The sequence below is a fragment of the Abramis brama genome (assembly GCF_963993115.1).
Source record: "Abramis brama genome assembly, chromosome: 23".
NCBI classification, from domain to species: domain Eukaryota; kingdom Metazoa; phylum Chordata; class Actinopteri; order Cypriniformes; family Leuciscidae; genus Abramis; species Abramis brama.
The window spans coordinates 12,631,008-12,644,268 of NC_139985.1; the positions used below are offsets into that span (position 1 = coordinate 12,631,008).

General features: G+C 37.3%; 1 protein-coding gene across 15 annotated transcripts in view; it reads right to left on the minus strand.

Moving 5' to 3' along the window:
* nfasca (neurofascin homolog (chicken) a) overlaps positions 1–13,261 on the minus strand; it is an 82,944-nt gene that overhangs the window by 21,875 nt on the left and 47,808 nt on the right. For 8 of the 15 annotated variants that reach the window (XR_014604262.1, XM_084100683.1, XM_084100684.1 and 5 more), the window contains 20 exons: positions 13,079–13,249; positions 12,695–12,742; positions 10,135–10,246; positions 9,707–9,891; positions 9,474–9,605; positions 9,242–9,385; positions 9,043–9,154; positions 8,345–8,511; positions 8,096–8,243; positions 7,719–7,852; positions 7,023–7,064; positions 6,791–6,892; positions 5,772–5,969; positions 5,541–5,611; positions 5,231–5,453; positions 5,012–5,127; positions 4,681–4,891; positions 4,445–4,564; positions 3,158–3,331; positions 2,868–2,897 (listed from right to left, as the gene is read on the minus strand). Coding sequence is in view for 14 of the 15 variants with exons in the window: in XM_084100683.1 (XP_083956809.1) it covers positions 2,868–2,897; positions 3,158–3,331; positions 4,445–4,564; positions 4,681–4,891; positions 5,012–5,127; positions 5,231–5,453; positions 5,541–5,611; positions 5,772–5,969; positions 6,791–6,892; positions 7,023–7,064; positions 7,719–7,852; positions 8,096–8,243; positions 8,345–8,511; positions 9,043–9,154; positions 9,242–9,385; positions 9,474–9,605; positions 9,707–9,891; positions 10,135–10,246; positions 12,695–12,742; positions 13,079–13,249 (2,640 nt within the window). In the remaining variant the exon portion in view is untranslated. The remainder of the gene's footprint in view (positions 1–2,867; positions 2,898–3,157; positions 3,332–4,444; positions 4,565–4,680; positions 4,892–5,011; positions 5,128–5,230; positions 5,454–5,540; positions 5,612–5,771; positions 5,970–6,790; positions 6,893–7,022; positions 7,065–7,718; positions 7,853–8,095; positions 8,244–8,344; positions 8,512–9,042; positions 9,155–9,241; positions 9,386–9,473; positions 9,606–9,706; positions 9,892–10,134; positions 10,247–12,694; positions 12,743–13,078; positions 13,250–13,261) is intronic. The other 7 variants (XM_084100678.1, XM_084100681.1, XM_084100677.1 and 4 more) reach the window with 4 other exon arrangements.

The window sequence follows — 13,261 nt, forward strand, 5'->3', positions numbered from 1 at the left end:
CAAAAATGAAAATTATGTCATCAGAAAAGAAGACATTTTAAAGAATATGGGTAACCACACAGTTGATGGGCCCCATTGACTTTCATAGTATGGAAAATAAATACTATGGAAGTCAATGGGACCTATCAACTATTTGGGTACCGACATGCTTTAAAATATCTTCTTTTGTGTTCAGCAGAAGAAAGAAACTCATACAGGTTCAGAACAACTTGAAGGCGAGTAAATGATGACAGAATTTTCATTTTTGGGTGAACTATCCCTTTGGGAAATCAATTAGAACACACAGTGGGTAGAATCATTACCGTGGAAGATAGAGATTCATAATGAAAAAATATCAATTATTGTACATCTTTGCTTATTGAAGCTTTTGCCTTGAAAACAGTGATGCTTTGAGTACCAATAACCAACTCCATAACAAAAACTATAAGCAGTTTCCAAACTCAACTAAAAAGTAAGAGCAATCCGTACTATGCTGGGAAGGTAAAGCCATGTCAGAGAGCCCCGGAGCGCTTAATGGTAACATTAAGATTTGCCAGACCAAGATGTGAATCTTTTGCGCAGGAGTGTGGTTTCAGATCAACACAGCCAATCAGCCAACAATTCAGTGCACTCTTACCTGTATGCCTCCGTCTGACTGACACAATATAAAAAAATGCTCAGTAAAAGAGAAATAAAGGTGGCACAAGCAGAAGCGGTGACGTGCATTGCAAAAGCAACGGACTAATGGCGAGCTGATTTAATATTTATACTTTTAATTGATTAAGCAGCACAACACTCACTACCTGCCACTTTGTCTTATCTAATTCTGACTTCCATGTATCATTGCTTAACATTTAGACACACTAGAAAACAGTCCATAATTGCTTTACTAAAACACTTATTTACTATTCTGCCATTTTCATAATGGATGGATTCACAGCCAAACATCATCACTCCATTAATACTGTTCTATAAGCAGATGCACCTCATCCATATATTAACATAACTGCATTTAAACTTTGCAGGCTGTTTTGTAGAGCTTAGTCTTGCATGTTAACAGCATTAATTAACTAGGAAAATACTGATAGATTTCACATTTTGGGGTATTCATCAGAATTTTGCCTCATTGCATCCACTTTGAAAGAGCAGTTGGCACAGGAAAGTATTCATTTACATAAATAAAAAACAAAATGCACCCTCTCTGACTGTCTACAACACAAGTGCTAAATCTGCAAATGTTATTTTACTAAAGAAAAATGGCTAATGGTTCAACATGTACAATGCAATAGGTTTACTGAATGACTGCTATCCTCAAATACAACATTATATTCAGTATTTATAACAATTTGCCCTTTATTTCCACCATTATATTTCAGTACCATCAACACAAAGTGCATGTTCAACGGATACTATTTTCTCCCAAAGCATTTAACTAGTCCTCAGGTTATCTGTTTCTACAGTGAGAATTGTTAGAGAAATTGGTATCAACAACACAAACAAAATTGGCTTGCCATTGTGATTAGCTTCATAAATGTCTTCAAAAACATCACTTGAATATTAATTTCCCTTTCCCTAACACAATGACTGTATCAAAGTATCACCACTAGAGGTCTCTGTTTCCCAAACTAGAACAACAAAGTGCTTCATTCTGGTTTCTGGGTAGATTTTAAACCAAAATGATGAGAAGAGCATGCTGGGATATGCCAAGCAAGGCATGTGGTAGGAAGTGATGTCAAGGCTAATGTAGCGAAGTGCCATCAGGGATTAGGGGGGTCAATCAAAAAAATCACAAATGACATCAGAGCCACACATGACTTTAACCTTATTTCTGTGGCACTTAGAAGCATCTTACCAGCATCATAAAGAGATACAACTTAAATCATCTACACTGAGAGCAGATTCAGTGACTTCACAAAAGTGCAAGAGTGTAGCCCATCCCTGAAAGCACACAGTGACATGGATGAAGGCAGACGGACAATTAGACGGATTGGGACAGGCATTAATAGACAGTGCAGTTGAGCTGTATTTTTCATCAAGGGAAATTGAACAGTTAAAGGTGAAGTGTGCAATTCCTGCACCAAGCAAAAAAAAATCTTTTCAAATAAATTTCAAATACTCATTTTTTTATAGTTATTATTATTATTGTCAATCTTTTGCAATATTCTTGTGATATTGTTTAGGAAAAATACAACAGTACAAGAGTAAAATTATAATACTAATACCGATGTCTTAAATTATTTCCAAATGTTAAACTATTCAACTTTTAGTCTGACATTTGAACAGTGCTGCGCTTCACTCTGAAACAGGCAGTGCATATTCATTTTTATTAAACTGCAGCCTTTGCAATTTGATAATCGCACTAATCCATAACATAATTTTAGTTTTATTTAAATTAATCATGCATCCCGATTCTCATTCAAGTACAATTCAATAAAATTCTGAAAAAGTTATATCTTATGCAGTTTGCTTTGTTGATAAAATATGATGATAAAATGTCTTTACAAAACAAATTACTGATTAAGATTTTTTTTTTTTTTTATATAATCTTTATAAAAGCCTTGTAATACTGATACAGGCAGGCCACTCAAAAAAAAAAAAAAAAAAAAAATATTGCAATTCCATTTTGGTGCTGACTTTTCTCAACTTACCCACTTCACCTTAATTAAACATATGTATAACTTCCTAGTGTTGGTAAAACTGTTTAAGAGAGTACTTGTGTTTGGCTAGGAATTTCAACTGTGGATGTGAGTTTAAGCACTCAGCTGCACTGTCATATTTTGAAAAAGTAGATAGACAATATTTGAGGGAAAGGCAGACAGAGGCTGAAGCAGAGACAGATTGCAGGGCAAGAGAAAGACGGGCAAGCAGACAGTCCATTCCCCCATTACCTACAACTGTAGAGTCAGTATCTGGGGTGCCTTCAGTCAACACCACAGGAAAGACAGGAGGAGAAGAGGTGAGAGCAAGTCAGAGAAGACAAAGAAGAAATCAAGCAGTTAAGAGAGAAACAGATCGAGTTAAAGACACCACAAAGCATCAGGAACAATGAGACAGAAAAGTATTATAAGAAGGAAAGAGAACGACAGGGTGGAGCACAGACAAGAACACCCAATGATTCTGCTCTCAGATTCACTAACAGCTCAGTGACACGACAGAGCGACACGACTTCCTTGCTGACCTTCATTCGCGAAATGTGGCGACTCCACGGCGTACACCTCTCCTGCGCCGACCTGTGTGCGAGCTGCTAGGTAGAACTTGAACCGTGTTAAGCGGTGAGGCAGATTCATGACGTACTCCGTAATATTGGGTGGAAAACTCTGGACCTTCCTCTCTCCCGCCTGCGTCCCGTTCACTAGAGCAGAACAAATAGAACAGAATGAACAAATGCGCTTTTTGAAAAAATAATAACAAACATCTGGGCAAAAGTTGTGCAGGGTATTCCAGCCTTAAAGGGTTAGTTCACCCAAAATTACAATTAATTACTCATCCTCATGTCGTTCCAAACCCATAAGACCTTCGTTCATCTTTGGAACACAAATGAAGATATTTTTGATGAAATACGAGAGCTTTCTGACCCCCCATAGACTGCAATGTTCTTATTACTTTCAGGGCCCAGAAAGGTAGTAAAGACATAATTAAAATAGTCCATCTGACTACAGTGATTCAAACTTAATGTTATGAAGACTTTATTCAACAATCTCTTCTCTCCCGTGTCAGTCTCTGACGCTGTTCCCACTGACACGGAAGAGAAGAAATTGTTGAATAAAGTCGTTATTTTTGGGGTGTTTTTGCGCACAAAAAGTTTACTCGTTGCTTCATAACTTTAAGGTTAAACCACTGGAGTCACATGGACTATTTAACAATGTCTTTACTACCTTTCTGGGCCTTGAAAGTGATAATAACACTGCTGTGTATAGGGGGGTCAGAAAGCTCTCAAATTTCATCAAAAATATCTTAATTTGTGTTCTGAAGATGAACAAAGGTCTTATGGGTTTGGAACGACATGAGGGTGAGTAATTAATAACAGAATTTAATTTTTGGGTCAACTAACCCTTTAAAGGTGCTCTAAGCGATGTCATGCGTTTTTTAGGCCAAAACATTTTTTGTCACATACAGCAAACATCTCCTCACCATCCGCTAGCTGCCTGTCTCCTGAACACACTGTAAAAAAACGCGGTTTCTGTAGACACCCCAGGCTCCACAAATGGCAAGAAAAACAAACTGGGCTAACCCGCACCATGAAACATAACAAACTGTTCCAGCCAATAACCGACAAGAAGGATTTGGGGGTGGGGTTTGGAGGGTTAGTGATGAGGAGGAGGGAGGGTCTAGCTAGCCTCCGTTTTGTTTGACAATACTTTAAACATCAACAAGAAGTGAGGTCACCCAACATCACTTAGAGCACCTTTAAGATAAACTAGGCATGAAACACTTTGCTGTTTATTCACTCATTTTTGAGGCTTACCTGTGTGGTATTGGAGTGTGTATCCAATCAGGATACCGTTCGGCTCCAGTGGCTTGTCCCACTTCAGGTGAACCACGTCTGTGTGCCTCTGAATCCTAAAGTACTTTGGAGCTCCTGGCTCTATGAAAGGAATATGAAAGCCATTAGTTTTCTGCTTTTTGTTACAAACATCACATATTTGATGCTTCATCATGGATAATGCTACACCACTAAAAGCAGAGCATGGTGAATCCTACCTCCCTCCTTGGTGAGAAACTCCACAATGTTACTTTGTGGTCCCTCATGCTCTCTATTAGCCACCACCATGTATATCTTATATTTGCTGTATGGAAAAAGCTCTGTCAGGATGCCAGAGGGATGTTCGGTAGTGGTGAAGAAACCTTTATGCAACTTAGTCTTATTTACTTTCAGACCTTTGATGAGGCTGGCCTCCCGCCAGTAGTACAACTGAGAATATAATAAAAGAGATGTGAATGAGCAACGTTAGCACATTCAGTAAGTGCAAATGCATGATTAATGTAGGAGATCCTGTATGTTTTTGTGTCATGTAGATGTGTGGGCAGACACCTTGTACTCTTTAAACTCTCCGTTCACAGTGCTGGGGTCCACAGGCACCCAGTGAACATTAACTTTGGTGCTGTTGATCTTCGACACCCTGAGCTCTGTTGGTGCAGCGGACGGTTCTGATGGGAAAAATAGTATTAGTACAAAATAGACCAACAAAGATGCACCACTATCTGTGAATGACTATAAAAGTGTCATTAAATATGAAATGTTAGTACTTACTGTCTTCCCCAGAGTAACCGATGACTACGTTTGACTCTGGGCTGTGTCCAAAGTCATTAATGGCCTGTATTTTGATCTCGTATGGGACATAGGTGTCTGTATTATGGATAATGTGCTTTGCTTTGGTTGTAGTTATGTTATTCCACTCTTGCTCTGTGTCTTTCCTTCTCCAGGAGACCACATATCGCAGGTTTGGCCCATTCCTTTCTGTGTTCTGAAGGGCCTGTGACATGTACAGATACATTAGCTCACTAACAGTCACACATCTGTCTGCTTTTTCAAGGTATTACAATAAACCCAGTCCATTTACCTCCCATGTGATCTCCATGTTGTTCTTCTTGTTTCCCCAGCCTTTAAGACCACCAGGGATAACATCAGGAGCTAAACCAAATCATTATATGTCAGTAAATGTCTCAACTTATAATTTTGCCAAATTCTTGACATAATACGAACCAGCTAAAACTTCTATGGCTGCATAAAAAAAGCAAAAAATTACGTTTTTGAACACATTTCTATCAGGGCGATATAAGTGATCACTTACGGGCTCCGCTGGTCTGATAGCGTGCAGAAGGGTGGCTGGGTTGACTCTGGCCCACAGCATTGATCGCAATCACTCTGAACTGGTAGTTGACAAAGGGTGACAGCTGCAGGTTAACTGAGTTTAGGTTGCCATCATATATAGACAGGTTCTGCCACTTGCCCGGCTCCCACCTGTCCTCTTCAAACTGGACGAGGAAATCTGTAGTAAGGAAACAGTTTGATAGTTTAAATTTCTGCTATTAGTCATTAAAAAGGAAGAGGTAGAGACATCAGTCCTACACAGAGTGGGAAACTCAAGTCTGAGTATTTGAATGGTAGACTATTCATTTTTAAAAACAGCAATTATATTAAAGATGAAATAATATTTTGATTCAGGTAAAACTCATATACTTAAAGCTGAGAGTCAATCTCAAAAAGAAACATATTTATTTGAATCATTTGAATCTCTATACCACTAGATGGTGCCATGGTGATTACTGTGTTTTTTTTTGGTATTAAGAGCAGTGTTGGCAACTTAGCAACTATGGGCCAGATTTACTAAACAGGGCAAATCAGTGTGAGAGTGCAATTTAAAAAAAGCACAGATGGAAGTGGAAAGTTCTGCGCGTGATCTACTGGCAAAGAACACAGACGCATCAGGATTAGACAGAATGGACACAATGACATCACAAATATGCTAATTGCATGCATTCATCTAGTGAAATTTTGTGACTTTTGGAGCAGGATTTAGTTACTTTTCCTTGAAAACAGTTGGCAACAATGAGCAAATCTTTAATCATTCACTCAGAAGATTCATTCAGAGTGGTTTGCAATGGAAACACCACAACAGCACAAATTGTAAATGCTTATTTTAATACGTCATATTTACTTGACTGATAAACCTGATTTGTGTTTTTAAAACAAGAGGTAAGTAAACACAAGAGCACTATTAAAAGCAGTGAAAGAAATGTTGACTAAGTTCACTTATTTCACTTTAAAAGCCTTTAACGACATGAGACTTCATCTGAACTCTGAACTTACGTGTAACAGGACTGTTGTTTTCATTCCCAGGCACCCAGGTGAGTCTGACACTACGTGCTGAAGGGTCCGAGAGCTCAAGATCCTGAGGGGGGTCAGGTCGACCTGGAAGAGAACAGTATACTAATTAACCATGTTAACTTACACAACTACTAATTATTCTAAGTAAAGAAAAAAAGGGTGATTGTTAGAGGCTTTAATAGGACATTATAAATAACTGTCTTTGATATGTTACCTGCAGAGGCACTACGATTTGAGTCAGAAGAGATGTCATCCTCTATGAGGTAAAGGTCAAAGGTCAGAGGTCAAGGGTTAGTGTGACTATTAGTAGATAAATATAATGAGAAATGATGGCTACATCCGAAATCACATACTCTCTTGAATAGGTAAATATTTTAAAAAAGTATGTTCTATGTAGTATCAATGTTTGTAGTATGAATGTAATCCGGACACACTACATTTGCCATGTTGTCATTATCACGTGACCTACAAGCAGTTGCGTCGCTTCACCTCCATTCACAAATCCTCTCCCGTGGCCTCATGGGATAGTAAAGTGTCCATCGTATGCACACTTCAGAATCTCGCCGGAAGTAATAGGTCATCCGGGTTTACTTTTATGAGTACTATACTGTATAGTAGGGAAGTATGCGATTTTGGATGCAGTCAAACACTATAGCTAATGAAGGAGGCACAACAGTGGTAATCTTCAAGCAAACTATTAAAAAAACATGCTTTATTTTCCATAACAGGAAATGTTGTGGAGTTATTTTAAGAGGGACAGATCTATAAGTTACAAAAGTTAAAAAAGACTGTGACTGTTCCACATGCCCATTTCCGCTTAGTATCTATTAAGAAGTAAGTTACTAGCCATTGGGAACATGAGAAAAGTGCATAAAAGAGGACCTACATTTATTGTAAGGTGTGTGTGTACCTATAACTGTAAGGCGAGCTGAGGCAGAGTCCTCATCTATCTCAGTTTTGGCAGTGCATGTGTAGGTTCCTCCATCTTCTGGATTGACATTCTGAATAGTCAAGGACTCTTCATCCTTTCTCAACCGGCCAGAACTAGATGACAAATTAGATGTTACGTACAGAAAATTCAGCTTTGCCATCACAGGAATAAATTACATTTTAAAATATATTCAAATTCAATTATAATTGATTGTTGATTAAATAAATAAACGAAGCCTTGGTTCACAGTAAAGTCTTCTTTCTGCTGAAAGTGAATTTGGTATATACAGTAAGAGTGAAAAATAGTGTTGTCTAATTATGATTATATTGTACAAGTATAAAGTTATGTGACATTACATCCAGCTGAAGCTTAGAGGTTTGTCATCTTTCAGCCATGTGACCGTAACAGGAAGGGAAGAATCACGTTTAACTCGACAGTCAAAGCGAACTGTGCTCCCTCTGGGTTCTGTGACATGCTCGGGTGCCCGCACTATCCTTGTGGGCTCTGAAATGAAGCACAACACATGGGCATTAATGTACATTTTCTTGATTAAAAAGTCACAGTTAGTGTGCGAATGTACAAATGATTAATGCTTCTGATCTCACCTTTAACCTCCAGGCGCACCTGATTCTCCATCTTGCCCAGGATGTTGCTGGCGACACAGGTGTAGGTGCCTTGGTCTTCTGGCCGGGCTTGATTGATCTCCAAAGTACCGTTTGGGTACAGCTTGTACTGACCACCATCCAGACCACTGCCTAGGCCATTCTTAAACCTGAACACACATATATATCTTAGATTTTTTATTCTAATTCAAAACTGTTCAAAAGTTTGCAGTCTCTCCATTGACAGTCTACGCAACTACCACTTTGACGCTTCAAAAAGTAGATTGTAAAAGAGATCGTAAAACTAATCCATATGAATCGAGCGGTTTAGTCCACATTTTCTGAAGAGACAGAGCAGCACTTAAGCAGCACAACAGTTTTTAACACTGATAATATTCAGAAATGTTTCTTGAGCACCAAATCAGCATATTGGAATGATTTCTGAAGGATTATGTGACACTGTAGACTGGAGTAATGATACTGAATATTCCATATTAAAATATCTAAAAATAGAAAACAGTGTGTGATAATATTTTTGTAATAAAGTGTAATAATATTTTACAATTTTAATGATTTACTGTATTTTTTATCAAATAAATGCAGCCTTGGCAAGCAAGAGACTTCTTTTAAAATCATTAAAAAATCTTACCGAACCCAAACTTTTGAACAGTATCTGTTCAGACAATCAAACGTAAGCTCACCAGCGCAGTAAAGGGAACGGTGAGCCAAAGAAAGGGCAGTCAAGGAAGGTTCTGTTGTTTTCAATGACTTTGATCAGCTGATTCCTTGGGCCTAGCATTCGCGGTGCCATGTCTGGGAAGAAAACAACACTAACATCTCACAATCAGTGCATTATATGCCCTCTCTGAACATTTTGAACGATTAACTCCATTGTTTTACCCAGGATGCTGACAAAAGCATTGGCCAGTAGGTAACCGTGCTCATTGGAGGCGTTACACTGGTACACTGCGCTGCTTCCGATCTGGACCGAATGGAACATGATGGTATCCCCAAGAACTTGCTGGTTTGGGTTTGGTAGTGAACCTGTTACACAAAGAGCAGGAAAAAGTATGCATTACTGCTTTGTGGACAATGATTGCAACTGTTAGAACAGGAAAAACAGTCGACTCACTTTCAATAGGTTCCCCATTCACCAGCCATTGGATGGTGGGTTTAGGGTTCCCATTGGCACGACACACTAACCGTCCATTCTCATCAGGGGCAAGCACCAGATTGGTGGGCTTATCTAGCCAATAGGGTGCAGCTTTTCAAGCCAATAAAGAAATCATAGAAGTCAGTAAACGAAAGAGCCTCTTGAACATGGCATGAACAAGAAGCATCAGTTGCTGTTTCTCTAAGGCCCACCTTTGACCTGGACTTCAACAGAATGGCGAATGCTGCCGATCTTGTTGCTGGCCATGCAGACGTAGCCGCCAGAGTCTTCTTCGGACACATTGAGGATGCGTAAAGTTTTATTGAAGTTCTCAAGCTTGACTTTTTTTGCTGGCAAGTCTCCTCCTCTTTTGAACCAATTAATGGAAGGAGTTGGGCTGGGAAAGGGGAAGATGAAAAAGAACAGGACGTTACTTAATCGTAACTGATGAATCTAAGAACATTTAGTATTTTGAAGTATTTTGTGCTTTTGGTAACTGAATATGCGGTCTACATGAAACTTGAATTGTTAAAATTACATCTAAATAGAAATGTACTTCTAAATAAAAGCTACTTCTAAATATTATGAAATACTATAAACGTATATAAATAATACTAAAATAAGACTGGTATACACTCACACTCCAGCTGCTATACACTCCAGAAGAAGCTGTTCCCCTCGGAGCACGATCTTGGAGCTGGACAAGCCCTTTGGAGATAGAAAGGTAGGCTGGGTTTCTGGTACATTTCGCACTGTGGAAAAGAAGGAGAAAACTGTTAACATGCACAGAAAGAGACACTGGTTTGAGTTAGGAGCAACTACACACAATTATTATAAGCTAGAATATAATGTTGTGCTGTTATGGATTAATGTTAGATTCAATTTGCAAACAATATACTCTTTTATTAATGCTTTAATTAATCATTAGTAATGTGTTGGTAGCTACAGGAGCCTGTTTCCACACCTTAAAGTAAAAAATATAAAGATAATTGTGAGAGAAAGTTTTTTTTTTTTTACTCTAAGGTGGAAACATGGCTCCAATACTTCCGTTTATCACATAAAGAAGATGTTACATTTGCATACAGGAAATATATATATATTTTTTTTTATCAGTGATATTTTTAAACTTTAAAGAATTCAAGCAAAACAATATGTCACATTACTAGCATAAGAATCAAAAGGTACAAAACTGGTTATTTTTTTCAAACAAATTTACACTACAGTCAAAAAATGTAGGGTCGGTAAGTCTCTTATGCTCATCAAGGCTGCATTTATTTGATCAAAAGTAAAGTACAAACAGAGTGTCACATGATCTTAAATCATTCTAATATGCTGATTTCGTGCTCAAGAAATATTTCTTATTTTTATCAATGTTAAAAAACAGTTGTGCTGCTTAAATTTGTGTGAAAACAGTGATACATTTTTTTTTAGGATTCTTTGATGAATGCAAAGTTCAAAAGAACAGCATTTATTTGAAATACAAATATTTTGTAACTTTATAAATATCTCTTAACTGTCTCTTTTGATCAATTGATTGCATCCTTGCTGAATAAAAGTATTAATTTCTTAAAAACCGACCCCAAACTTTTGAACGTTATATTTTATTTCAAACAAATATGAAAAAGGCATCATAATACACTGTTGTTGTTGTATCATCATTATTTCTGTAAAATCATTTGAAATCTTTATGCAAAAATGACATAAGCATGAAAAAAGAATCGAGAGCTGTGACGACAGACAGATGGTTAGTTGTGGACATAAAACCCTGGTTATAAGAAGACACAGACAGTCTTCTCCCTGAGGAAGACTTGATGAGCATGGCAGTATTAGTCTCTATTGTAATGTATATCTAGCAGTAAGATTAGCTCTCAGCTATTAGCATTGCGAACAGTGCTCTTGAAGAGGGAGTGACAACAGCCTTTGTTGGTGTCATTAAGTGGGAGGACAACGCCTGGGAGATTAGGCTATGAAGCTGCCAGGAACACATGTTTCACGCCACGGTCACGTGTGTCTGTGGTGACAGCGGTGACAGTTCTCTGTCAGTGTGACCCCACAATGCCCTGGTGGAGACTATACATTTGAGACAAGAACCAAGATAGCTTTAAAAAGCTTGTGTCTGTCAGTGAACCCTCGTCCTGACAACATCGTCATATATGGGTGACTCTCAAAAAGCCTATCAAGAACAAGTCTGGTCATAATTAACCCCAAAATCAATCAGTTAAACCAAAAAATAAATAAACTAAAAGTATTTAAAAATGTTATATAATATATTTTATATATTATATAAAATATATTTTATTATACATTTTAAATATACTAAATGTATATATATATATATATATATATATATATATATATATATATATATATTAAAATAATTATATACATATATATATATATATATATATATATATATATATAGATGTTTTATTTGAACATTCATTCATGAAACTGAAAGATTATGAATATTAAAAAAATAATATTTTAATGAATATACAATATATTCATGGTACATGGATACATCATGGTAGTTAATAAAAACAAAAAGTAAAAAAACAAACAATGAAAATCATTCTGTAAAAACATTTTAAAAATATCTTTAAAAAATTCCCCCAATTTCCTAAACAAATGTAAAAAAAAAAAAAAAAATCCAGATTTTGGGGAATTTATGCAAATATATTCCATTTGATTTTGGGGTGAAATAGGATCTATGGCTTGTTTTTGACAGGGTTTGCGATTTACCCATTTTCTTCATATATTCAGTGCCACCCTTAGGCCATATCCTTGGATACATATGGTTATCATTGGATTAATGTTGCTAAAATATTAATGAGCACCTCTTGCCTAATCTCCTTACTTCCATATCCATATATCCATAATGAGCAACGTGATTAGGATAATGAAAGCAATTACCAGATAAATTTGAATACTGGTCCTTCAAAATATGACTGAATAGCTGACCCCAAAAACTGCTTAGACTGATGTATTAAAAAACTTGTAAGTAACATAAGCACTGAGTGGTAAGTTCCACGGTCAATAAATATAATGTGGAACATCTTTCTTTAAATTGTGTATTACATAACAGACACACTATCTCAGCATTTCCTCTGCTGTATGTGGTTAGAAACAGCATGGCTAACTCCGTTAGTGTTCTTTTACAGAAGCACACAGAAAACAGACTAGCAGTGTGTGGAACTCACCACCATACAGATCAGTGGAGTTGAGAAAGGTGTCATTATAAGGTTCCTCTGCGAATAAAGTTGCAGTTTAATCAACATGCATACAAATACAGAGAAAAAAAATACACTTAATTGCAACGGAAGAACAGAACAATACTGAATCAAATGGAAGATGCATAGTCCCTCAAACATCACTGAAACTGTGATAGCAACAAATAAAGGCAATCCTAATAAAACGCAAAGACAACCATCAAAGGTAAATGTCCATTAAGATACTGCAATACTACCTCCTCACCACTAGATGGACCACAATATTCACCTTAGACAGCAGCACCTTTTCAGAGTAACAACATCAAATAAAAGATACCACCACATAATTCTGAATCATCATAAATCTCTACTCACTTGCTTGCACTTTAAGGGTGTAGGGGTTCTTCTGCTGAATGGTGTGTGTGAACTCGAAGCGAGCGTTGCAGCTGTAGTCAGTGTTGGCGTCTTTAGCCAGAACATTGGAGAAGAACAAGTCACCATTCAGACCCATTGACACCCTCTTGTCCTGTGGTATAGGCATAATGGCTGTGGAGAGAG